This window comes from Miscanthus floridulus, chromosome 5 (assembly GCF_019320115.1).
Source record: "Miscanthus floridulus cultivar M001 chromosome 5, ASM1932011v1, whole genome shotgun sequence".
Classification (NCBI taxonomy): Eukaryota; Viridiplantae; Streptophyta; class Magnoliopsida; order Poales; family Poaceae; genus Miscanthus; species Miscanthus floridulus.
The window spans coordinates 139,514,733-139,541,920 of record NC_089584.1 but is presented as its reverse complement, the minus strand read 5'-3'; the positions used below and the strand labels follow the sequence as shown (position 1 = coordinate 139,541,920).

At 46.5% G+C, this 27,188-nt stretch overlaps 1 protein-coding gene and 1 pseudogene across 10 annotated transcripts; both read right to left on the bottom strand.

The window, feature by feature from the left end:
- Nucleotides 1-635: 635 nt before the first annotated feature.
- On the bottom strand, nt 636-11,762 carry LOC136450966 (uncharacterized). 10 transcript variants are annotated; one of them, XR_010758497.1, is made up of 8 exons: nt 11,493-11,762; nt 11,150-11,382; nt 10,446-10,526; nt 9,761-10,114; nt 9,481-9,603; nt 2,298-2,907; nt 1,239-2,208; nt 636-714 (listed from the first exon to the last, which is right to left on the bottom strand). XR_010758497.1 is itself a non-coding variant. In XM_066451672.1 (6 exons), the coding sequence occupies exons 1-5, from the start codon at nt 11,623-11,625 to the stop codon at nt 9,499-9,501; spliced, it is 906 nt and encodes a 301-aa protein (XP_066307769.1). In that variant the 5' UTR covers nt 11,626-11,762; the 3' UTR covers nt 636-714; nt 9,481-9,498. The 10 variants fall into 10 exon arrangements, 4 of the variants coding, with proteins under 4 accessions (XP_066307769.1, XP_066307771.1, XP_066307770.1 ...); XR_010758494.1 differs by having other exon boundaries at nt 1,262-2,208; XR_010758496.1 differs by having other exon boundaries at nt 1,262-2,162.
- Nucleotides 11,763-12,439: 677 nt separating this feature from the next.
- LOC136453848 (snRNA-activating protein complex subunit-like) lies at nt 12,440-16,566 on the bottom strand (annotated as a pseudogene).
- Nucleotides 16,567-27,188: the final 10,622 nt, after the last annotated feature.

Here is a 27,188-nt window from a genome sequence, read left to right as displayed (position 1 = left end):
AAAATGCCTTGATCCGGAAGGTAGCAAAAGTTAACCACCAGCATAAATTTTACTGTCCGAGACTTGTTGTCTTTGAAGTCTCTAATTATGTCCATCTGCAGAGGAACCTTACAACTCTGATTTTTGCAACAAACTGGGCAATTGTTCATAGAATCATCCTCTGATAAATGTCGATATTTGACTCAGTGTAACAAAGTAACCAAACACAAACCGTGAAAATCTTACTAGGAATCCATAAATGAAAGTTGAAGTAGATAGACACCAATATTGATGACTGAAAGTAATAGGTAGTCAAATGCAATCACAGATACAAATGGTTTTACATGGGCACAAATCAGTGCCTAATGTACTTTACATAGGATCTTCATCTCTGTTTAAAAGCATGCCATTAAATGCAATCTCAAGTGATCAACAATTCAACCCAAATGATTTTATGAGTGCTTTTAAAAATGCGCTTGACATAGTATCTGTCCCTCCTAGACCCTAGTTCATATGGCGTTGCCCAGGCACTGTAATGATGGAACATGTTTAAATCTTCAGTGTCTTTTTCTTTCTGCAAAATTCAGCAATTAAGATTTTTTAATCAAGAACAAGGCATGGCCGAGAGGAAGATTTCAGTGATGCAACTTCAGTACCATAGTGCAAAGACAAGCATTGTCCAGGTCAGCTTCACTGTCCTTCATACTCTCCGATTCATCATCATCCTTGTTTGACCTGTCACGACAATGGGACGATAGCTTGAAATACAAAATGGCATAGGCAAAAATAATCATTCACATATGATCACACCAAGAAGCAATCAGTTTTTAGATGCAGTCTACAGTTAAAGAAAATAAAAGTTAGCATCAACTGACAGGAAAAGCAAAGTTCCAGGAGGTAAGCTAGAACTTAACTCTGTTACCTAGGTTCTACTTCTATACTTGCTAAACCAATCCACTTTTATAAACAAATCGGCTGTAGATCAGAGTATGGTCCTTTGTCAAATCATTCAATAGGGCATAAGTGTGGTTGTAATGAAAAAAAATAGTGTTTTAACCACAAGATCATATTATTCTGCCTATAACTATTTTCATGACAAATTCTCTCAGATAACCCGAAAAATTATATAAAAATCTAAATGATACTGGAGTTCGTAGTATCACATAAATAGAAACAAATCTTAGTTTTCATATATGACATAAACGATCAGCCATCATCCAAATTAGTCATATTCATGAGATCAATCTGAAAATTTATACCAAGGTCAAGAAAGTAGTGGCACCTGCTGCTGCAACATGAGTACGACTACTCCCAGCAAGAACAAGTTGCACAATTATCAAATTAGCAACCATCAAAGCAACAACATCATTAGCATCAGCATGTGGTAATTAAGGTTGAAATTTAAGAGTTCAAGGGGCTTTTTCGCTCCTCGCACGAATGCCTTCTAGTTCTAGTGCAAATATCTTAAGAATATATGCAGAATATAAATAATATAAAGAAGAAGAGAATTCGACAATTGCAAATTGTCTGAAACTAAAGAAATAAAAAATTTGATGGTAAACTATGGCATAGTTAAGTATTTATTGATTTTGGTAAAATGTAGGCAATTGTGTAGTCCTATGCCAGCTTAGGTAGATAGTAAAGTACCACTGTTGATACATGTGGACCTATTAATAAATCAATCAAAAAGGTACGAGGCAGGTTTTATTCCTGAATCTTGATGTCATAATCAAAAGAGAACTCTATTCTTCTGAAAGATAATACTATGAGATTTGCAATGTTCAGAGAGAGATATTGTACACTTGAACATGAACCAGCCAAAATAAGGCAACTAAAGCACATAAATCATTGTAACATAAAGATACATGTGCATATGGATATCTCAAGCTAAGGGCATATCACAACAGATCCAATAAAATTGGTGTTGAAATATGTAGAGACCTCGGCAATTTATTTTGCATCTTTTCAAGTTGTGCGCATTATAATCTCTTTAATACGAATCCTGAGCCATGGTTAGAGTAACATGTGCAAACATATTTTAAAAAGGTACAGGATTATGTTATGAATCTAACAAAATTAATTTCACAATATTTGGATCTATAGTTATTTTTCCTATAATTTTCACAAGTTTCTGCATGGATTAGTGCCAAATGTGCGAGTTCTTATTAGCTTGTACTGTTCATCTTCTTGTCGTAGCAGCAAAACCATAGAGAGAAGAAAGAACCACACCTGCCATAGATCCACATCAAGAAACGGGATGCGCAACCAGCTGAAGGAGCTAGATATAGCCATATAGGAGGGATTTGGCTAGAGATTACCTTGTTGAAGGAGCGCAGAGCTCTCTGTGGGCGTGATCTTCGGCGAAGGTGACGATGGAGTACTGTAAGCCCTTCGTGGTCTTTTGGTCCTCTTGCTGTGACTCGGAAGCGGCCTTGCCCGTCGCCTCACGCCGAGGAGCGGGGGGTGGCGGCGCTCGAGGCGTGATTCGGCGCGCTTTCTGCCGCCGCCGCGCTCGCGTCTATACAGCACAGGGTGCTTCTCGCGGCCCTCTTGGCCCCGCACCAGGCCGCGGGGAAGGAGCGCGCGCCGCTGTAGGTCCTCGCTGTGGCGTGTGACTCGAGATTTGACGGCCGGCGCCGCGCGGGCACTGGCGAGGGGGGCGCGCGAGGCAGCTGAGCTGAGTGGTGGCCAACGGTCAGGCGCCACCTGTGGCGGCGGCGCCCGTGCCCTAGGCTGGACGCGTTCGCGTCTCCTCGCAAGGTCGCCGCGCCCTCGCTGCCGCCCGCTCTCCCCTGCATCGAGAAGGGGGGCAGGGTACCAGGGAGCACGACGGGCCAACGGCCCGAGAAACATCGCGAGCTGTCGGATGGGCATAGTAGCGGGCAGAGACCCGAACCGCTGAAGCATCGGACGGAGCACATTGCTTGCCTGCCGGATCCAACAGTTAGTAGGCTAACTGGCGAGTGGCGACGTGGCCTAAGCGGGTGCTCGAGCTTGGCTCAGGATTTGAAAGGAAGAGATTATTTGCATCCGTATGTTCCGAGGCAACAAAAATGTCAGCTTACTATAGTTTGAAAACCCGATTAAGGCCACGTTCGGTACGCAGGGAATGACTTCATGGAACCGTTCCTGGCCGGAACGCTTACACAATTTGTATAGGCCAAGCTTCCCAGGAATCGTTCCTGACAGGAACGACGTGAAACGAACGAGGCCTAAGTCATTTTGTACACGCTCGGATTTTCACCAACGCACCGCAACTTTATTATATTATGTCCTAGTTCGCTTGGAGGAATTCTAGAGGAATCCGGATGAATCTGGAGGAATTTGTGAGAAGAAAACATTGTTCCGGATGAAAAAAGAAGTGTATCAAACCAGGTTTAAGGACATGTGAACAAGGCCTATATTACTAATTCAAATACAGTACACATGCAAAAGCTACATACACCGTACACTTGCTCATACGGACACGCACACATTCACCCTACCTCTGTGGGCCTGTTCGCTTGTCTGAATTCTGGAGGAAATGGTTTGAAGGAATGGTAGAGGAATTTGTAAGAGAAAAATATTGTTCCAGATGAAAAAAAATAAACAGATCAAACCGAGTTTAAAGGCACACGAACAGAGCCTATGACTCCAAGGGATCTTGAGGTAGACAAAATGCCACTAGACACCTCATTGCCGGTAAGCACACCATCTGCCACTTAAAAGTATAAAAATAATTAACCATAAATATAAACACACGTGTTGAGTTGAAAATTAAACTTTGATGGATATGTTCCATAAAAAAGAACCTAACTAAAAGAGTTGAGGATTAAAAAAAACTGTAAATTGGCAACTTGAAATATTGAGTGCCCAATTAATATTGTTAGAATAGACGCCTAAGGGGCCTGCTATGGGCCGGCACCAAGCCTGTTCGGCTGGTAGCCTAGGGGCTGTTAGAGTATTAGGAATAGTACCACATTGCCTAATCATGTGAGATGTTAGTCCCATGTACTCTATATAATCAGCCCACGAGGCCCAATGCAATATATTAATATTCCTCCAATTATATTCTCTTTTATGGTATCAGACTAGGTTAGGTCTTCCGCTGCCCACCCCACCCCACGTGCGTTGGCACCAGCCGCGCAGCGCCCTCGCGCGCTAGCAAACAGCCGCGCAGCCCGCCCATGGGGTCGTCCTCTCCACCAACCCCCAAGGGCGACGAAGATAGCTCCGCCACCTCGCTCCAGGGTGACGAGGTCGCTCGGCGCCTCGCCAATGAGCAGGCCAGCGAAGCCGCCGCCACCGCGCAGCGCCTGGAGCGTAAGCGCATGGCCAAGGAGGAGGCGCGTGATGCTGCTCTGGCACGCGCTCTCGAGGCCGAGCAGCAGGCCGCAGCCGCAGCCAAGGAGCGAGATGACGCCGCCCTGCGCGCCAGCGAAGCCCTTGCGCACGCGGCCATGGAACGCGCAGCCGCCGCTGCTGCACTCGCACCTGAGCCATCGGGCGGCGCCTCTCCACCGCCTGGAGGCGCCTCTATGTCAGCCGATCTCCGAGCGGCCATGCTCCACCACGAGGCTGTGGCGCTGCTCCAGCTTCACTCCCAGGTTGTCGCCGTCGGCAACATCCGGAACCACGTCACCACTGTCCTCGACGTCGACTCCGGTAACTTCAACCGTTGGTGCGATCAATTCCTGCTCATCCTCGGCAAGTTTTCGCTTCAGGGCCATGTCCGCGAAGAGCCTCCAGTCTTAGATCATCGCCACGCTCACGGACGATCTTGGCGAGATCATCCGTGCCCAGGGCTCCACAGCTCGTCACGCCTGGCTCGCCGTCGAGTCGCAGTTCCTCGGAAATCGGGAGGCCCGCTCCATTCAGCTGGAGACGCAGTTCCGCAACTTCGTCCAAGGCGACCTCTCCGTCACCGATTTCTGCCGCAAGCTGAAGAAGATGGTCGATGATCTCACGGCCCTCGACGAGGTCATCACCGACCGTACCCTTGTCCTCAACGTCATCCGCGGCCTCAACGAGCGCTTCGCCCACGTCGGCACCCTACTACACCGCGCCAAGCCCTTCCCCACGTTCGTGGAGGCCCATGAGGACCTCATCCTCGAGGAACTCACCATGGCAAACCGCAAGGAGACTCCAGCAGCTGCCCTTGCTGCCACTACGACTCCTACAGTAGCTCCTCCTTCGTCCAGCACCGGTTCTAGAGGCGATGGCGGGGGCTCCAAGCCTTCCAACAACCGCCGCAACAAGCGCGGCGGCGGCGGCAAAGGTCAGGGCAGCAGCGGCTCTTTAGGACAGGGTTCCAAGGCTCCTACCAGCAACAACCAGCAGCAGCAAGCTGCTGGACAGCAGCAGCAGTAGGCCGGAGGGGGGCGCCCTTGGCCGAGCTTCTACAACCCCTGGTCCAGCTCCATCCAGATGTGGCCAGGGGGCCCTCAACCACCTCTGGCGCCTATCCCGGTGCCTCCTCACCTCCAGGCGCAGCAGCAGGCACAACACCAGCAGCAGCAGTGGGCGCTTGTTGCTGCCCACCAGCAGGCTGCCGGTCAGTGGGTCGCTCTGGGGTATTACAACCCTATGACCGGTCTCCCCTCCTGGGACCCGACGGACCTCGCGGCATCATTCAGCACGACGTCGCTGACCCCTCCTTCGAACAATGAGTGGTACTTCGACTCAGGTGCTTCTTCACACATGACAGCTCAGTCTTCTTCTCTTTCACATATTCAACCTTTGCGGTACCCTAACCCTTCATCTATTATTGTCGGTAATGGCTCCCTTATTCCTGTCATTGCAACTGGCTCCACAGAGTTATCACCTTCTCTACGTCTTAATAATGTTCTTGTGTCGCCACAAATTATTAAGAATCTTATCTCTGTTCGCCAATTCACTATTGACAATAATTGTTCTGTTGAGTTTGACCCCGCTGGTTGTTCTGTGAAGGTTCTTCCGTCTCGGAAAGAGATCGTCAGGTGTAATAGCTCCGGGCCACTGTACCCACTTCGCCTTCCACTAGCACTCTCCTTTGCCGCTCAGGGCTCCTCTCCACTGTGGCATCGGTGTCTTGGGCATCCCGGTCATGAGGCCTTGTCAAAGCTAGTGTCTAGTGTGTCTTTTTCTATTCAGGATTGTTCAGATTTATGTCATGCTTGTCAGCTAGGACGTCATGTTCGTCTACCTTTTCATGTGTCCACCTCTCGTGCGTCTAGCAAGTTTGATCTTATTCACTATGATTTATAGACCTCTCCAGTTGTCAGCATCTCTGGTTATAAATACTATTTGGTTATACTTAATGATTGCACTCATTATCTGTGGACATTTCCTTTACGACTTAAATCTGACACTTTCAGCACGCTTGCTCACTTCATCGCCCACGCCTCCACTCAGTTTGGCGCCCACGTCAAAGCCATCCAGTGCGACAACGGGAAAGAGTTTGACAACTCCAGCACCCGCCACTTCTTCCTCACCCAGGGCATCCACCTTCGCATGTTCTGCCCTTACACCTTGCCTCAGAACGGTAAAGCTGAGCGCATTATTCGCTCTACAAATAATGTTGTTCGCTCCCTACTCTTTCAGGCGTCCATGCCTCCCTCCTACTGGGCGGAGGCTCTCTCCACGGCGACTGTTCTCCTCAACATATTGCCCACCAAGACTCTAGAGTTCTCCACACCTCATCTTGCCTTGTTTGGCAAGCCACCCACATATGATCATCTGCGAGTTTTCGGTTGCAAATGCTACCCCAACATGTCCGCCACTACTATTCACAAGCTTGCTCCTAGGTCTGTCCTGTGTGTCTTCCTAGGCTATTCAGCTCATCATAAAGGGTACCGCTGCCTTGACCTATCATCCAATAGAGTCATCATCTCCCGACACGTCATCTTCGATGAAACGGCCTTCCCTTTCACTGAGCGTCATGGTCCTAGTACTCCAGTAGACCTCGAGTTTCTTGCCGATGACAGTACTGATATTGTGCCCGCTCCTATTGGACCGTCGCACAAGTGTTTACCTACAGGGACTCCCTCCAGCACCTTCGACGCCACCCGCGCCCCTGCCGGTCCCCGTGCGGCCGTGCCTGGGGCGCCCTTGGAGCCTCCCGAGGATGCTGAGGATCCTCGGACGCCCGCACTCTACGTTCCCCCCGCCCTACGGGTGTCAGGGACATCTACCGCGCCACACGCGGCCACCAGGAGTCTCTCTTCCGCGCCACGCGTGGCCCTAGAGCTGCCCGACGCGCTGCGTGCAGGCTCGTCTTCCTCGGGTTCTCTGGTGTCTCTTCAGGCACCCCGTGGGCCACCACCAGGTTTTCCACCCCTCCGGACACCCCGGCCGCCCAGCGACTTCACGTACGTCTACAGTCGTCGACAACGGGAGCTGCCGACTGCCCCGACTACGGCCCCAGCCGGCCCGGCTGCTGCACCGGCCGCCCCCACTGCTGCTACCGATGCCCCACTGCCCAAAGGGGCGGTTCCTGCTCCTCCGACAGCCAACCAGCACTCCATGGGCACACGATCGAAGAGCGGCTTCAGGATGCCTTCTATCTACCACGTCGTGCCTCTCTCACCGGTGCCGAAGACCTTCCGTAGTGCTCTTGCCGACCCCAATTGGAGAGCAGCTATGGAAGAAGAACACAGTGCTCTCCTATAGAACTGCACTTGGGACCTTGTGCCTCGTCCGCCTCGGGCCAATGTTGTCACTGGGAAGTGGATCTTCAAGCACAAGTTTCAGTCTGATGGCTCCCTCGAGCGGTATAAGGCGCGTTGGGTTCTTCGTGGTTTTACCCAACGGCCTGGTGTGGATTTTGATGAAACCTTTAGCCCTGTCGTGAAGCCTGCCACTGTTCGCACGGTGCTCTCCTTGGCGCTCTGTCGCCGCTGGCCCATTCACCAGCTGGATGTGAAGAACGTCTTCCTTCATGGCGACTTGACCGAGACAGTGTATTGTCAGCAGCCGTCTGGATTTGAAGATGCAGCTCATCCTGACTTTGTCTGTCTTCTGAAGAAGTCACTCTATGGCTTGAAGCAGGCTCCTCGTGCTTGGTACAGTCGGATGGCTTCTTACTTGCTGTCCATTGGGTTTGTTGAAGCCAAGTTAGACACTTCTCTCTTCATCTATCAGCGCGGATCAGACACAGCCTACCTGTTGCTTTACGTTGATGATATTGTCCTCACAGCTTCATCTTCAGATTCTCTTCGGCGGATCATCTCAGCTCTTCAGCGGGAGTTCGCCATGAAAGATCTTGGTGAACTACATCACTTCCTCGGGATGCATGTTCAACGATGCGGCGATGGACTTCTGCTCTCACAGCGACAGTACATGCTGGATATCTTAGATCGCGCCGGGATGGCTAAGTGCAAGCCGTGCTCTACTCCAGTTGACACCAACTCTAAGGTTGCTGCAGCTGAGGGGGGGCCCAGTGTCTGATGCTACAGACTTTCGTAGTCTTGCAGGAGCTCTTCAGTACTTGACATTCACTCGCCCAGATATTGCATATGTTGTTCAGCAGGTTTGCCTTCACATGCATGACTCTCGAGAGCCTCACCTTGCTGCCCTGAAGCGGATTCTTCGCTATGTTCGGGGCACACTCCACCTCGGTCTTCTGCTGCGATCGTCTACTTTGACTGATCTTGTTGTCTACACCGACGCTGACTGGGCTGGTTGTCCGGACACTCGCAGGTCCACCTCGGGCTATGCAGTGTTCCTCGGCGACAATCTTGTTTCGTGGTCATCCAAGCGCCAGAATACAGTGTCAAGATCAAGTGGTGAAGCCGAGTATCGCGCAGTGGCTAACGGAGTTGCAGAGGCGACTTGGCTGCGACAGCTTCTCTTGGAGCTACGTGCCCCTCTTCGGCGCGCCACACTGGTGTACTGCGACAACATCAGTGCCGTCTACATGTCCTCCAATCCGGTGCAACATAAGCGTACCAAGCACATTGAGATTGATCTTCACTTCGTCCGGGAGCGAGTTGCTATTGGTGATCTTCGTGTTCTGCATGTTCCTACTGCCTCGCAATATGCAGACATCTTCACCAAGGGGCTGCCTACTTCAGTGTTCACGGAGTTCAGGTCCAGTCTAAACGTGCAGAGTGGCTGACGTTTCAACTGAGGGGGTGTGTTAGAATAGACGCCTAAGGGGCCGGCTATGGGCCGGCACCAAGCCTGTTCGGCTGGTAGCCTAGGGGCTGTTAGAGTATTAGGAATAGTACCACATTGCCTAATCATGTGAGATGTTAGTCCCATGTACTCTATATAATCAGGCCATGGGGCCCAATGCAATATATTAATATTCCTCCAATTATATTCTCTTTCAAATATCTCTACAAAAAAAAAAAAAGGGAAGGCGTGCCAAACTAATATCAGCAGAAATAGATCAACTGCAGTGAAGCTCACAAATCTCTTGCAGGTCAGATGGCAGAATGCTTGTATGATATTATTTTGCTAGACACAACTGCATCTACATGCATATATGTATACATACACACAGGCTACATGCGGAGGATTCGACAGGTTGCGACTCACGATGAAGTTGGTCCGCAGTCACAGAGTCGTTCTCAAAAACTGTACAATGAAGTAGATCACGGCCAGGAGAAGCCCAATCTGGTACACGTCCTGATTGAAGCCATCATCTGGCCTTTCAAAGAACTGCACCAATAAAACCAAAACAACGCAATGAATAACTGGCGTAGCGTAACTGAACTGACCTCATCAGAATTTTGGAGTATCAGAAGCGAGGATAGCCAAATAATCTGGAGATTGGTGATGTAGCAGCACAATTATGAAACTGAAAAGGTTCATGTACCTTTGTAGGATCACTAGAAGGATCTGGATAAGCCTCGAAATTCTGATCTCCCTTTGTTAGCCCAGATGCCGTGCTCTTAGCAGCTTCGATTGTATCCTTCCCGGACTCAACAGTGGAGTAAACCCTTCTGGACAGCCAAAAATATGCTTGAGCTGGAAGAGACGAGGCAGAGAGGTCCCAGGAGTCGACCTGTTCTAGTACTTGTCCACTTATCTGGTTCAGGACGAACTGCGATTCAACACGGACAATGACATTTCCTCCCATGGTTGCAAAGAATGGATTCTTAGGCTTCCCTCTGAATGCCCATTTAATGGTCAGATTGCTTGTCGATTGCATTGACATTTCCTGGACTGTCTGACACAATAATAAGAGTGTTGATTAGATGCTTCTGAATGTTGTAGAGGGGCATGCTGGAAACATTTAACATGATGACATGTTGTGCAACAAGTTTGGGTTAAGATACTGGATTGAAGTATCTAACATTTAACATGATGACATGTTGTGCAACAAGGTTGGGTTAAGATACTGGATTGAAGTATCCAACATTTAAGATGATGGCATGTTGTGCAACAAATTTGGGTTAAGATCCTGGATTGAAGTATCTAATTCCGCAGGATTATCTGGAACCAGTCTAATGATCAATGATATGAGTCGTAGACACTATCACAATCTGATCGATTCTTACCACTACAGGCTTTTCCAATGCCTTAGTGATCCATAATGGCCTCTTGTACTTCTCACGCCCAACAAATGTCCTGAGTGGGTCCTGAAAGAAGATATGCACAGCAAGTATAAGCATGAAGCATGCATACAAGCATCTGAAGGATGAAATTAGGCCATCGGCAAATTGAGAGACAGGCAGGTAATATGTTCTCTTCCATGGAAAGGAACGAACACATAATTACTAACGTCTTAGTGTTTTGCCTATTTCCATGTTCTAATTGTTCCACTCAACCAATACGAGCAATTACCTTACAAAAAACTTATGCACGAAGGCAAAGAGGTAACATACTAACATAGGATTTGCTACGAAGTGATCAGTCACTGTCAACTACTAGTAACGACAAACGATCTCCTGTCTAACATTACGTAGTTGAAATTTTGACACTTCGTTTATGCTCTCAACTTCATTAAGGAAAACAACAACAACAACAACAACAAAGCCTTTAAGTCCCAAACAAATTGGGGTAGGCTAGAGTTGAAACCCAAAGTGCAAAAATCTTCATTAAGGAAACGACCGCCTTCAAGTTTTCAAGTGCAAAAATCCGAAGTGAATATTGATGTAAGAGAACTCGAATTGAAAGTCTCAGAGCCGTGTTCATGAAATGTAAAATAATTCGCGTAGCAGAGCGACTGATGAGACGGGATCACATGAGCAATGATCAGCACCTTATATTTGACGGAGACGGCGTAGCTGTTGAATGCGCGGTTGTCCTCGCGCAGCTCGAGGATGTCCCGCGCGATCTGCCTCGCCGTGGACTCCACGTAGGGGCTGCTTATGCATTCAAAGTCGTTGCAGAGCACCCCGAAGTCCATGCCGTCGACCATCTTATCCGCCTGAGACCTCTCCTCGGGGAGACAGGCGGCAGCCGTCGCCTCCACCTCCTTGGAGTCATCGCCGACTGCGCACACGGTTCAACGCGTCGTCAGCACGCACGCACGAACACACGTCGCGGCACGGGTCACTCGTCAGGGAGGGAAGGCTCGCGCGAAGGTCTGGTTTGGGACTCACCGTGCAACGGCGGGAGACGGAGGCGGCGGCGAGGAGAGACGGGGGCGAAGATGTTCAGCCGGTGGAAGGCGGCGGGGGACGAGGGCGAGGGGCGGCAGGAGCAGGTGAGCGCGGTGGCGGTGGGGGTGGCCATTGGTGGCCCATGGCGCGGACGGCGTGGCGCGGCGTGAAGACGCGCGGCCGCGCGGGGGTTGGCCACTGCGGATAAGGCCGCGGCGCGCCACGGCCTCTCGTTTGCGTGCTCGCCTGGCCTCCGCGCTGCGCTGCCCGCCCAACGGCCTATTTTTCGTGGGAAAATGGACGCAGCTTTTTAGCATTTTCTAGTGAGCGTGCTTTCTTCTCAGCCCAACTTCCCATTCTCTTCGTAAATCCGGAGTACTCCAGTAGTTCGGAAAAATACCAATGTATTTAAAAGCTAGTGCCACTTTTCTGATTTTCATACAACATGCGGCCAGACATGCATTGATCGGGCAGATCATCGACAACCTAGACGCATCACATCCGTTCATTGATCTTTACTGTCTTCCCAGCTTAAAGTCTCTAACATCTCTTCAGTTTCGTCAGATAACGAGTATTCAGGTCGTCAGAGCTTGACAGCGCAAAGCCTCGAGCCCTAAGCCCTCGATAAAAGTACTGCCAGCGCACGCCAATGTTTGGTTTGGAACACGGAAATCTGACCCAGTTACAAGTCATCTAGTCATTTATGCCTTGTTTAAATCCAGAATGTAAAGTTTTGGGTTATCACGTGAGAGTGTTCGGATGCTAATAATAAAACAAATTACAGAAGTCTACAGTAATCCACGAGACGAATTTATTAAACCTATAGCACCACATTATCAAATCATAGCTTAATTAGACTTAAAAGATTCGTCTCGCAAATTAGTCACAAACTGTGAAATTAGTTATTTTTAGTCTATATTTAATACTCCATGCATATGTCCAAACATTCGATGGGATAGGAAGTAAACTTTAGGAGAGAAAATAAACAAGACCTTGATAACTCCGCGTGGATTTCTTGCAGCCAAGAATGTACAGTCTAGTACAAACTATAGACTGTTTCCCGACAAAAAAAAGGAGAAACGTTACTCTTGGATGAAATCATATACAGTGTGAGGATATAGCAGTGTGCTGTCCTCCTTGTAATGGAGGTAGTAGGATTTGATGCAGAAGTAGCAGGGGTTGTTCAGAGCCCACTTATTGTCGACCGTCACCTTCGTCGCGAGATAGATCTGGCACACCGAGCACTTCTGCAACTGGAATGTCTGGAGAGGGTATTCCGCTTGGTTCTGTGTGTCATCTGGGTGGATCAACCTCATGTCCCTTATCACGATTGTGTGCTTGCAGTTGCCCTGAAAACGTGCAACAAGATATCAGAAAGAAACATGGTTGAACGATCTGATATCTTTGTTTTGCTGCCGGCCCCGTAGGGCTGCACCATGAATAATGCAGTGCAGTTAAAATTAGCAATGAGCAAACATGGAGAATCATACGCATTGCAGTTCAGATAATAAATGTTAGATTCCATAAAAAACATAGCATAAGAAAGCAACTTATAATCACATTCTATCCTTTTTATCTTTTTTTCTTGAAAGTAAATAAAGACAAGAACCAAGCCTGTCTGGTTAGCGCAATGTGCCATAAAGCACCCCTGCCCAATGTTTTCATATCTCATATTGTGATCGACAAACATTCAACTTCAACATATGAGATATGACAGCCAAATAAAAATTTTAATATAAAAGATCTGGAAAAACGAAGAAAATCAGATCCACCACACAAACTTTTCACCAAGGAAAATGAAATTATCTGAAACAGTAAGACAAAAGAAGATGAGAACCTGATGGCAGTAGAGGTACCCAGCACCAGGCCGGAAGTGCAGGTCACAGAAACGAGTCATTTGCATTTTTTCAGATTTAAATTCAGACACATTAGAAATACTAAAAAAACACTCAGCAAGTCCTTTTGCCGTTTCTTCAAAACACCAGATGTTATAGCATCCCACTTCTCTGCTACCTCATCACTGGAATTCTCAAGCCAATCTAGTATAGGCTTACTGTAATCAGTGGCAGAATAATGTCTTGTATCATTGTAGAACGTGTCCTGACATAGAAAGTGGAGATTCCAAAATTATCCACAGTTCTTCAAGAACAAATATCCAGAAACGTATTCAATTTTCAAAAAAGGAAAAGCATACCTCGATAAGGAAATAGCCAGAATGATCGTGTTGCCCAGCCACCTTCATCAGCTTCTCAGTCAAACAACAAATGTTGTCCCTCAGATCGATAAGGAATTGGCTTCCCAGCACAAGAAGTTCCTGGGACTGCAAGGCATGGTAGTGACCATAAAATTAAGGCCTTCACATTAACAATAAATATGTGTAACTGAAGGATAAGGTATACCTTAACAGAGGCATATGTCTTCTGATAAATTTCAACACAAAGAATTACTTCTGGATGGACCACAGGTCTGTGCTCGTCAGATCTTAAAGCTTTGTTCTGGGAACAAAATAGATTGTAAGACTAAAATTCCAAAGACAGGAGCTTGTGTAAATGGGTGCTAAGATGAACTGAGATGGTTCAAACCTTCCAAGGTGCACCGATTAGTTTAAGAGATCACGCTCAGATGATGACTTGGAACCTTTGGGCTTCACAGAATTGCCACTGAACCAAAGAATCATATTCATATAAAATTGTGGCAAGAGATAAAATGAAATAGACTTATTCATGGTGTCAAGTGCATAATGATAAAAACATGCAAAAGTTCTAATCTGTTCTAGAATCTTATTGCCAACTCATCATGGCTTGCATAATAACATTCCAGATTTGATCAAGAATAACTAAAAACCAACAAATAAGTATGTGCACTACTACACTAGAATCGTGATATATGATTGTTAACAATATGCAGTGATGGATTTTTAACGGCCTCACCTAAAAGAATGCAGCCTTGCTGCAAATTTGTCTTCGTCTTGCTTGACCTTGATTTGTACCCACTTCTCTGCTTTAGTAAGATAGCTTCCCTGATACATGGAAATAACAAAAAGATATAATTATGCAAAAACATAAATTTTTTTTTACAGAGGTGGCATATGTACTTCAACGTTAAATGACAGAAATCGCAGGTTCCACTTGCATAGAAGAATATAAAGGATACAGATACTAATACAAAAATAGACCTAATCTTCAATAAAAGCATACCTTACAATTTAACTTGTGAATATTGCATCTATTACAGTAACAACAAACTATAGCATTTACATCTACCATGGACTTGTGGTTTCTAGTGTCTTCAGATTTACAGATTAGGAGTAACTGCAAAATTAATTTTCGTAGCCAGATGGCTGTGTTACCTAAATAGACTAGTCCTATATGCATTTGTATCAGTGACAAGGGACATGGATGAATGGATTAATCAGCAATAGCACCTTACTCAAATACAGGTTACATGTATAATGAACATAATTCGTTCAGGATGGAGAAAAATTAATGTAACAATTCTGCAGCTGCGTTAGAAGAATTCTCAAACAATTGCTGTTAACAAAAACAAAAGGTGGTCAAAAGACATAGACGTACATGTAAAATCTCTGCTCGAACCTCTCTATCAAAATGTCTGCCTCTCTTTTTGCCCTTCCTACATGTTGTTTGTCCGTTAGTTCCCTCTGGAACAATTGACATACCATCAACAGGTGATTCAGAGGCACCATTTTCAGCTGGTGGATTTGAAGGCACCATTCCATTTCCCTCACTACCTTCTGGTTCAAATGGTACAATTGACATGTCAATAGCTGATCCATGGCGCTCTCCTTCGACCGGAGAATCTAGTGTGATGGTTCCAGTTTTCCCCTTTCTGCATCTGGCTTTTGCCTTTTTGCCTCTGGGCTTGCCATTGCTGCTTTGTGGTTCATTTAATACGGCCGCCACATCTTCAGCAGGCAATCCAGAGCTCTCTCTTTCAGCCGATGGGCTTAGTGTGAGGGCCTCATTTGTAGGTGTTGGATTCGCTGACATTCTGTATATGGCAAATCCAAGGATACATCAGATTCTAACAGCCAAATAACACATCATGAGAAAGAGACTGGACACAAATGCCAAAATGACTGGCATTAAAACCCTGTTTGGATCCACCAGCTAATAGTTATCTGCTAAAAATTAGCTGGGTGGATCCAAATGAACCTAGCTAAAAGGTCAACTGATTGTTAGCTCGGCACCCATCTAACAATTATCTCACTAGCTATCCCAAGTCCCAACTCATCTAATAGCAGCTAATAGATTGCAAAAAGGCACTATTGTTCTCTCACCTACTTCTATCCACATGCCCTACCAATAGCAAATGGAAAAGGAAGGAAATTATAGACAAAATCACTAATGCATCCACCTTTTAGCTAGTGGAATCAAACAATACCAAGCTAATAGGTAGCCAGCTAATATTAGCTGTGAACTATTAGCTGCTAATGAAGGTCCTATGCCAATGTTGCATCTATGACTTGCCTAAATGACCATAACAACATAACAAATGAACCACAAAGTGGACCAACCAGCAATGGTCAAAGCAGCCACTTACCCTCCATCAAGTGTTTGATCCTCTGATTGTGGCTGAGTGCCAGAATCGGAGTCCTAGAAAGAAAGAAAAAAACATCAAAGCTTCAAATGAAAATGCAATCCAAAACAAAGTGATTAAAGGAAGCTGATTATCAGTAGAGGCGACCTCCATAGCCTCCTGGAGGGCGCGCTCCACCAACTCCTCCTCAGAGAGCACCTTGAGCTCATCGACACTGCAAAAACACATCCACACATTAATAGGCACAGGGAAAAGGATTGTTACTTCGACACAACAGAATGAATCATGGGATTACCAAAGCTCATCGTCGAATTCGTCGCCGGGGTCTCCCAATTCGTCTTCCAAGGCCTGGATACAAACGAAAGAGGAGGGAATCATACCCAAGGTTCTGGGGGAAATATAAAGGTTGGTTAGGGTTTTAGAATAGTTGCAAGCAGGCTCGGTTCGCACCTGGAGCTCGTGCAGGGCGGAGGACATGAACTCTGGTACGGTGGAGATGGGGCCCACCATGAAGGGGACGAACTGTTAGGATAATAGGCATTTTCCATGTCATTTTAATTCCATAAATTAACAGCATGATGATGATATATAAAGAATTATTAATCATTGAAATCATGATATTGATTATATCCATGATAAAAATACATGCTAGATCATATATCATGTGAAACATATGAAGATCATGAAACATAACAAAGAGAAACACATGGAAAGATATATATTTCATATCTGCAACAAGCATAAAGCTACATACGAAACAACAGGACTATAAACAGGAAACACATACGTAGAGCATATATCTAGCAGGAACAGACATAAGATATCTTATGAACTGACATGACTGAACATATGAAATAAACTGATGAACTACTGAAACATGTAGAACGTAAAACAGAGAGAAGGTGAAACGATCATACCCTCCCATCCGCAATTCCGAAGTTCCAGCAACTTCCCTCGACATGCTGTAGAAGAAGAAGGTGTTCTCTCCATCAGCGATCGGGAAGAAGACGACGTATGGTGACTGGTGACGGCGGCTCTTCGGGTAGTCGCGTAGACGCTCCCCAAAAACCTAATTGCCGATCCCTCGTGCAAGGTCCCGAACGACAAGGGCTTCGAAGGCACCTGCCCTCTCGCTCCTCCGTGCGAGCAGAGTTACGAGATGAGGAAAGCCATCAAGCAACTGAATCAATCTTCCAGAATGCGTGTGTTCTCTCTTTAACTGGAGTTGAAAGACTCGCAGGGAAATCGGAGAGGCATGCGTTGGGAAGACAGAGAGACCCCGGGAGATCAGGAGTCAGGCCGACTTTTAGTTGAAACTCCCGTGGTTAGTGGGTGCTAAAAAGTTAACACGCCACGCCCCGCCTTGAGCCCGAGCCCAAGCCCGGCCGGCGGCGGCGGTGGCGCGCGTGCACGTGTGGCACGCTTTTGTCCGTTTCTCAACCTCTCAAATTAGACGGATTAATTTCAATCATTTAAGTTGAGTCAACGTCCTTTTAACTTTCAATCCGGTACAAATAATAATACCCACAATTACAAGCCATAGAGTTATTGATTTATTAAATATATAAATGGGCCTAGCCCATAATAAATCCAATAATCCCCACCAAACTCTAGGGTTTGTAACTGTATAGTTTCAGAATCACAATTCTTTGATATACCAGTGTTTTGATGGAGACTGTTAAGTTGAACATCTACCTAGAACAAGTGTTTCACTCAGTCACAACTGAACAATGGACTATACCTTGAATTGACAGTTTTATGTGAGGTGAGATTCACTCAAATCCTTCGCTGGTACTAGGTTGCAACAAGCATCCCCGCTGTTTGAAGCATATAAGTCACACTTCTATGCCTTTCATGAGTGTTTAGGGATAACCCAGGTCCCATAGACTGTGACTAGCAGTCTGACTCATATAGGTGTACTTCTCAAAAGATGTTCTGTAGGACAACATCTTATCTTTATGAGACTCTCGAAATACATTAAGGTAGATACCATCCTACCTTACAGAAAGAAAGATATGCATCAGAGATAGATTCGTAGGGAACTTTCGTCTCAATCTACTTATAGCTTGTTTCACCACTCTACTTCACGGGATCTCCGATCACATAGAGCAGGTTACCACTACAGTAGACTTTCACATGGGTCTCATACTCATCTCTCTCGATGCACTTTCTATCATATTTCGTGACAGCCCCTTAGTGAATTGATCTGCCAGATTATTCGACGTGTGGACATAGTACAACGTTATAACTCCAGAGGTTTTCAACTTTTTGACAGTCTTTAGTCTTCTTTTAACATGCCTTGTGGACTTCATGTTATTCCTGGAACTATTGACTTTTGTGATCACAGTCTAGTTGTCACAGTTCATTGAGATAACCGGTATCGGTTTTTCAACTATCGGTAAATCCAACAGGAAATCATGAAGCCACTTGGCCTCAGCTCCAGCAGTGTCCAATGCAGTGAGTTCTGTTTCTATTGTAGACTTCGTTAAGATAGTCTGCTTGCAAGACTTCCAGGAAACAGCTCCACCTCCAAGCAGAAACACATATCCACTCGTGGCATAAAGCTCATTAGCATCAGAAATCCAGTTGGCATCACAATAGCCTTCCAACACTTTTGGATGTCCGGTATAATGAATACCATAAGTCATAGTACCTTTCAGATAACACAACACTCTCAAGAGCACGCCAGTGATCATCTCCTGAGTTTGACACAAACCGGCTCAGCTTGCTCATAGCATATGAGATGTCAGGCCTTGTCGCACTTACAAGGTACATGAGTGAGCCAATGATCTGGGAGTATGTTAGTTGATCCCTAGCTATTCTTTGATTTTTCCTTAATAGCACGCTAGGATCATAAGGCGTGGGAGCAAGATCACAGTCACTAAAACTAAAGCGACTTAATACCTTTTCCACATAGTAGGATTGTAATAGAGTTACCCCACCATCACCTTCTCTAATAAGCTTGATGTTTAAAATAACATTAGCTTCTCCCAAATTTTTCATTTCAAAATTGCTCGATAGAAGTTTCTTTACTTCCTTAATCACATTGAGATTTGATCCAAAGATCAGGATGTCATCAACATATAGGCACAGCATAACAGCTTCACCCCCACCATATCGATAATACACACACGTGTTATCTTCATTCATAAAAAACCGTTAGATGTTAAAGTATTATCAAACCTTTCATGCCATTGCTTAGGTGCTTGTTTTAGGCCATATAATGATTTTAACAACCTGCACACCTTGTTCTCTTGACCATCCACAATGAACCCTTCTAACTGATCCATATAGATCTCCTCTTCTAACTCTTCATTCAGGAAAGCTGTCTTAACATTCATCTGATGAATGATAAGACCATAAGAGGCAGCCACGGTAATTAAGATGCAAATTGTAGTCAATCGAGCAACTGGTGAATAGGTGTCAAAGAAATCTTCACCCTCTTTTTGGGTATATCATTTGGCCATAAGCCTTGCCTTGTACCTCTCAATTGTACCATCAGGCCTAAGTTTTTTCTTAAAAATCTATTTGCAACCTATAGGTTGACACCCATAAGGACGGTCAACGACCTCCCAAGTTCCATTAGACATAATAGAATCCATCTCACTCCTTACTGCTTCCTTCCACAAGTCAACATCAGGAGAAGAATATGCCTCTCTAATGGTGGTTGGTATGTCTTCCACAAGGTACACTAAATAGTCATCACCAAAGAATTTTGCAACCCTCTGTCTCTTACTCTTTCGAGTGACTATAGTGTCATCCTCCTCAAGGATGTATACATGAGATTCTTCAGCATGGTCTATTAGAATAGACAGTTCATGTTCATGGGGAATTAGTCTCATGACTTGTTTCACTAGGTGTATTCTTCATTGGGAATTCATTCTCAAAGAATGTAGCGTCTCTGGATTCTATGATTGTATCAACATACATATCAGGAACTTCAGACTTTATAATTAAGAACCTATACCCAATGTTATGAAAGGCATAGCCAAGGAAAATACAATCAACAGTTTTAGGCCCAAGTTTACACTTTTTGTTGATTGGCACATTTACTTTAGCCAAGCAACCCTAAGTGCACAAATATGAGAGATTTAATCTTCTCTTTTCCCATTCCTCAAATGGTGTGATCTCTTTGTTCTTTGTTGGAACTCTGTTCAGGACATGACATGCTATCAAAATCGCCTCACCCCACCATTCCTTGGATAATCCCGCAGTACTCAACATGGCATTCACTAACTCTGTTAGAGTGCGGTTTTTCCTTTCAGCAACCCCATTGGATTGTGGTGAGAATGGCGGTATCCTTTCATGAATAATACCATGTTCCACACAGAACTCATCGAAAACATTAGAGAAATATTCTCCACCTCGATCGAACCTTAACCGCTTTATTTTCCTCTTAAGTTGGTTCTCAACTTCAGCTTTATAGGTCTTAAAATAATTAAACGCTTCATCTTTTGTTTTTAAGAGATACACATAGCAAAACCTGGTGGAGTCATCTATAAACGTGAGGAAGTATCTTTTACTGCCTTTAGTCAAAATTTCATTCATTTCGCATAAATCAGAATAGACAAGTTCTAGAGGTGCTAAATTCCTCGCCTCAGCAGCCTTGTGAGGCTTGTGGGGTTGTTTTGATTCAACACATACATGGCACTTAGACTTTTTGACCAAATTGAATTTAGGAATTAAATTTAGATTTGCTAACCGCATAAGACAGTCAAAACTTGCATGACAGAAACGTGAATGCCATAAATCCGACTCATCAGAAATATTAACATAATTCACCATTTTATTACACACATCATGCAGTGATAAGCGGAACAAGCCTCTGCAATCATATCCTTTACCAACAAAGGAACCATGTTTCGACACAACATATTTATTCGACTCTAGAACAATTTTGTAGCCATCTCGACATAGCATAGACGCACTAACAAGATTCTTCTTGATAGAAGGCACATGTTGCACGCTCTTTAATGGCACTGTCTTTCCTAAAGTAAACTTCAGAATGACCGTACCAACACTAAGAACATGAGCACACGACCCATTTCCCATCAACAAGGCGCCAGACCTCTTGACCTGGTAGGAAGAAAACAGAGAAACATCAGCACACACATGAATATTTACACTACTATCCATCTACCACTCAGGTGAATTACATACTGAAAGAACAAATGGTAAAGAATTACCATACCTAGATGCTCCTTCTCCAGTATCAGTAGTGACAACATTTGTTGATTTCTTTTCCTGCTTGAACTTGCGCTCAGGGCACCCACTTGCCCAGTGCTGTTCACTGCCATAAACAAAGCAGCCTCCATCTCTCTTATTGTTGTTCTTCTTTTTAAACTGTGCTATTTGAACAGGCTTAGTTGTGTTCTCTTGCTTGTTCTGGTTTTTCTTCTTTTTATACTTGCGGAATCCAGAGTTTCTCTTCTGTACCACATTAGCAGTAGAGGTCTTAACACTCTTTCCATTGTCTTTTGCTCTCGCTCTCTCTTCAACATCAAGAGTACCAATGAGCTCTTCAACATTGAACTCTTGTCTCTTATGTTTGAGTGAGGTAGCAAAGTCCTTCCAAGAAGGTGGTAACTTGGCGATTATACCGCCAATCACAAACTTGTTAGGTAAGACACATGGAAAGAGCTCAAATTCCTTAGCTAGTGCCTGAATCTCATGAGCCTGTTCCACTACAGATCGGTTCTCAACCACCTTGTAGTCATACAGCTGCTCCATGAGGTACAGCTCGCTACCAGCATCGGTAACTCCAAACTTTCCCACAAGTGCATCCCATAGCTCTTACCCTGTAGGAAGGATGATATAGCTTTTCTGGAATTTTGGATCAAGTGCGCTAATCACTGCACCTCAAAAGAGGTTGTCATTAGCCTTAAACTTAGCCTCATCCTCAGGAGGCAAGTTAGCAGGTTTACCATCAGAGATATGATAACATGACATTGCGGTGAGCCACAATTCCATCTTAGCTCTCCAAATCAAGAAGTTTTTACCATCAAAAGGATCAGGCTTTAACACAACAGCAAAACCTCTGACAGAAAAATGCCTAAAACTAGGTTTTTGGATTGTTAGGATAATAGGTAATTTCCATGTCATTTTAATTCCATAAATTAACAGCATGATGATGACATATAAAGAATTATTAATCATTAAAATCATGATATCGATTATATCCATGATAAAAATACATGCTAGATCATATATCATATGAAACATATGAAGATCATGAAACATAACAAAGAGAAACACATGGAAAGATATATATTTCATATCTGCAATAAGCATAAAGCTACATATGAAACAACAGGACTATAAATAGGAAACACATACGTAGAGCATATATCTAGCAGGAACAGACATAAGATATCTTATGAACTGACATGACTGAACATATGAAATAAACTGATGAACTACTGAAACATGTAGAACGTAAAACAGAGAGAAGGTGAAATGATCATACCCTCCCATCCGCAATTCCGAAGTTCCAGCAACTTCCCTCGACATGCTGTAGAAGAAGAAGGTGTTCTCTCCATCAGTGATCGGGAAGAAGACGACGTATGGTGACTGGTGACGGCGGCTCTTCGGGTAGTCGCGTAGACGCTCCCCAAAAACCTAATTGCCGATCCCCTGTGCAAGGTCCCGAACGACAAGGGCTTCGAAGGCACCTGCCCTCTCGCTCCTCCGTGCGAGCAGAGTTACGAGATGAGGAAAGCCATCAAGCAACTGAATCAATCTTCCAGAATGCGTGTGTTCTCTCTTTAACTGGAGTTGAAAGACTCGCAGGGAAATCGGAGAGGCATGCGTTGGGAAGACAGAGAGACCCCGGGAGATCAGGAGTCAGGCCGACTTTTAGTTGAAACTCCCATGGTTAGGATAATAGGCATTTTCCATGTCATTTTAATTCCATAAATTAACAGCATGATGATGATATATAAAGAATTATTAATCATTGAAATTATGATATTGATTATATCCATGATAAAAATACATGCTAGATCATATATCATGTGAAACATATGAAGATCATGAAACATAACAAAGAGAAATACATGGAAAGATATATATTTCATATCTGCAACAAGCATAAAGCTACATACGAAACAACAGGACTATAAACAGGAAACACATACATAGAGCATATATCTAGCAGGAACAGACATAAGATATCTTATGAACTGACATGACTGAACATATGAAATAAACTGATGAACTACTGAAACATGTAGAACGTAAAACAGAGAGGAGATGAAATGATCATACCCTCCCATCCACAATTCTGAAGTTCCAGCAACTTCCCTCGACATGCCATAGAAGAAGAAGGTGTTCCCTCCATCAGCGATCAGGAAGAAGACGGCGTATGGTGACTGGTGACGGCGGCTCTTCGGGCAGTCGCGTAGACGCTCCCTAAAAACCTGATTGTCGATCCCCCATGCAAGGTCCCGAACGACAAGGGCTTTGGAGGCACCTGCCCTCTCGCTCCTCCGTGCGCGTAGAGTTACGAGATGAGGAAAGCCATCAAGCAACTGAATCAATCTTCCGGAATGCGTGTGTTCTCTCTTTAACTGGAGTTGGAAGACTCGCAGGGAAATCGGAGAGGCATGCGCTGGGAAGACAGAGAGACCTCGGGAGATCAGGAGTCAGGTCGGCTTTTAGTTGAAACTCCCATGGTTAGTGGGTGCTAAAAAGTTAACACGCCCCGAGCCCAAGCCCGGCTCGGCCGGCAGCGGCGGCGGCGCGCGCGCGCGTGGCACGCCTTTGTTCGTTTCTCAACTTCTCAAATTAGACGGATTAATTCCAATCATTTAAGTTGAGTCAACGTCCTTTTAACTTCCAATCCGGTACAAATAATAATACCCACAATTACAAGCCATAGAGTTATTGATTTATTAAATATATAAATGGGCGTAGCCCATAATAAATCCAACACGAACACTGGGCCGCCCAGAGCGAAGGGCACGCCCTACCGCTCGTCGGCGGTGGAGCTCGCGGCTCCCTCTCTGTCGCCCGCCATCACCGCGACGGCGCTTCTCTTCCTAGTCGATGATGTACACTGTTGACGACTTGGCAGTGCCGCCCACCTAGAACTAGGAGCCTGGTGGTGAGCATAGGACCTGATGGGACGCAGGCGCCGCGCACTAGCCTCATCGTGCCCTCGCCGCGTCGCGCGTCGCGCGTCGGCTTCCCCTGATCGACACGCTCGTGGTGGAGCGCCGACGTACGCCCCGACGGCCCTGAACCACCTCCCTCCTCGTCCTGCCCAGTGCCCACACGCCATCACACCGATCGGCCGCCACCACCGTCGCCACACGCGCGAATCGTTGTGATCCCGGTCTCTGCCAGTGCCCCTCTCGGACTGTGCCTTACGGTGAATGGGCCCAAATTATGGGTCTTTGTTTTGTGGGGTCTACGTGTGCATTTGGTTTCATGGCCTATTTCTAGCGTGGCTACGATCCTCGGAAGCTTAGTTCTAGCAGCATGGCTATAATCTAAGCCTGGGAAGCTTTACCCTGTTTCCAACAAGCAATCGCTAGTTGTTTGATTTCTTGTATTATCGAAGCATGGCTAGCAAATGGCTCTATTTGGTTGCCTGGTTTGTTTCATGTAGAATCGGTTACCCCTTTTGAGCATCGAACAGGTGGTGCTCATCCTTGGTGAGCAGCAGGATGAGCACGGCGCGGCAGCCATCACCACGCCGAGGACGGTGGGCATCACCACGGCGAGCACGGCGAGCATGAGGGTAGCCCAGAGGCAGTGAGCACAGAGCGGCAGCCAACACCATGGCGAGCACGGCGCCATCAGCCATCACCGCAGTGGTCCGTAGCCTGCCACTCACGATGCACGACACTTGTTCTTGGGTTTCGTTCATGGTTTCTTTGGCTTCTTGGGTTTCGTTCGTGGCTCCATGGGCTTCGTTCTGAATGGTTCAGGAGCTTGCCAAGTCCGGATCCAGCAAGAGGCCGGCAAGTGACCGCTACGCACGCGTCGTCTTCATCGTTCACGATCGGCGTCTTCCCCTTGCGGCAACGCTCATTCTCCACCCAGTCGTGTAACTCTGGTGTTACGATCTTGTTTAGCACTATGATTTAGGTCTAAGTAAAATTTTTGAAACGAGTTTCTCGGATTTTTTATTTAAAACATACTTGAAATGTTAAGCGAATCCTGTATGACTCAGTTTTGGGGACTCAAATACATGTCCAAGTTAAGTTACTCAGTGCGTAAAGATATTTAGGAATATCGGGCAACAATTCTAGCCAATAGATATCGAACGGTTTGTTCTATTAGATTAAGCATAAAAAACAACTTTTATAAATAAAAAAGCCATTAATAAATAGAACGATATATATATTGCCTAGATATTACTAATTGTCTAAATTAGTAAACTGACAAAAAATTGGAAGTTAGAATAATATAAATTATAAACAGGAAAAATTATATTATTAGTAAGGTATGAACATAGTGAATATGTTGGTATACTTGTTCGAGTGTCAGTGTGATGTTTGTTAGTTAAAAATAAATAGGAACGAAACAAAAATAAATAGGAATGAAACAAAAACAAAAACGAAAATGCCGCTGGCCACTCGTTTTACCTACCTCGCGCCTACCCGCGTCCTCTGCTATTGCGTTCAATCGGTGGTTCGTCCACAGCGAGGACGGGACATCTCCCTGCCCTGTGTTGTCGCGAGACGTCGGTGGTACGTTCCCCTTGCTCAAAATCAATCAGCTCTGGTTTATTAGCGTCGCGCCGCGGTGTCGGCCCCGTCGCTGTGTACGCTGGTTTGATTGCCACCACTGAGCCTGTCTTTAATGCTTGTGTCGCTTTTCCCTGCCCCTGTCTGTCTCTGTCTCTGATTTCTCTTTCGAGCTGAGCACCAGCTTTGGTTATGTCCACCGTCGTCAGTTTCCCCCAGCGATGCTCCTCCTCCCTTTTTTCTGCTGCCGTAGGGAGGCGCCCCCACCCTGCTCGCTTGCTCTCTCGCTCAGCTCCTCTCCGCTGCTTGCCTAGCACCGACGTCACCGGTCCCTTTCCCCCATCCTGCCTCGCGCCCGCGCGAGCCCCGTGGCCCACGCTGGACCCGCTGCTCCGTGGCGTTGCCCTCCCAGGCACCTCTTCCGCACGCTGTAGCTCCACGGCGCCACGCGCATCTCCGGCCCGCTTCTCCCCCACGCTGTCGTTCATCGCATCACCGCTACCCCTTCGCGTGTGCGTGCGCTTGCGCGCAAGCTCCGTAACCCCGCCTCCCTTTTCCTTGTTCTAGAGCCACAATTCGCGCCCTCCAAGGCGCCCCGCCACGCTCCTCCACCAGCGCAGCCTCACCCGGACGTCACCAACGTCTTTGTGGCCAAGCCGTCCGCCGCCGGTCCCTCACGAGCGCACCTAGGTCGTGTTGTCGTGCCTCTTCCCCTCCATTGCCGCTGCCCTACAGCACCCGCCTAGGGCCGAGCCCGCCGACGCCCCACGCGCCGCCCGCCCATCGTTTCCCTTCACATGCGCGCGCGAGCGCACAGGTCCCACGGTCGTGCTGGAGCACCATCCCTTCCGTGCTCTTTCCCCAGCCCCATTGTGTCCCCTTAGCGCCGCAACCACAGCGCCATCACCGCCACTACAGTCGTACCATGGCGTCTGGTGCCGGCCCTTCCCCGCGCGAGCGCACACGTACCCCCCATCCTACGCTAGGCCCGCTGCTCCTTGGTCGCGCCCGTGCCCGCAGCGCTGCCCTGTTGCTCCACGGCTCCTCCTCCACCGTCGTTCGCGCTGGGCGCAATTGCCTAGCTGCCGGCTGACCACAGCTGCTCGCCTCCCGCCGCTAGCCTCGACGAGTCGGCGCACGCCATGGCCACCGGTGCCAAGGAGCTTGCTTCGCCAACCGCCGTGCCCCGCAACCACCCCGATGAGCCGTGGTCGCCACCACCTGGCAACGCACTCCTCCCCCCGTGCGTGCTGCCGTTGCGCAGCCACCACGCCGGGATGCGCCGTTCCCGCCACCAATCGGTGCTCCCCTGTCTGTCCTCTACTTTTGAGGATGAAGAGAAGGGTAAGAATCGAAGTAGAATTTTTGTTCAGGGTTCTAGGTGCAAAATACGTGACTCATTTGAATAGTGCTCTGGATCTCGGGTTAAATAAGGACAAACGCA

Bases quoted from the DNA above. Each gene is read 5' to 3' on its own strand.
- LOC136450966 (XM_066451672.1), bottom strand. From the start codon at position 11,625: ATGGCCACCCCCACCGCCACCGCGCTCACCTGCTCCTGCCGCCCCTCG. The intron at 10,115-10,445 runs GTAAGAATCGAT...TTATTGTGTCAG, and splicing joins CATTGGAAAAGCCTGTAGTG to ACAGTCCAGGAAATGTCAAT. The intron at 9,604-9,760 runs GTACATGAACCT...TTATTGGTGCAG, and splicing joins CTTCTAGTGATCCTACAAAG to TTCTTTGAAAGGCCAGATGA.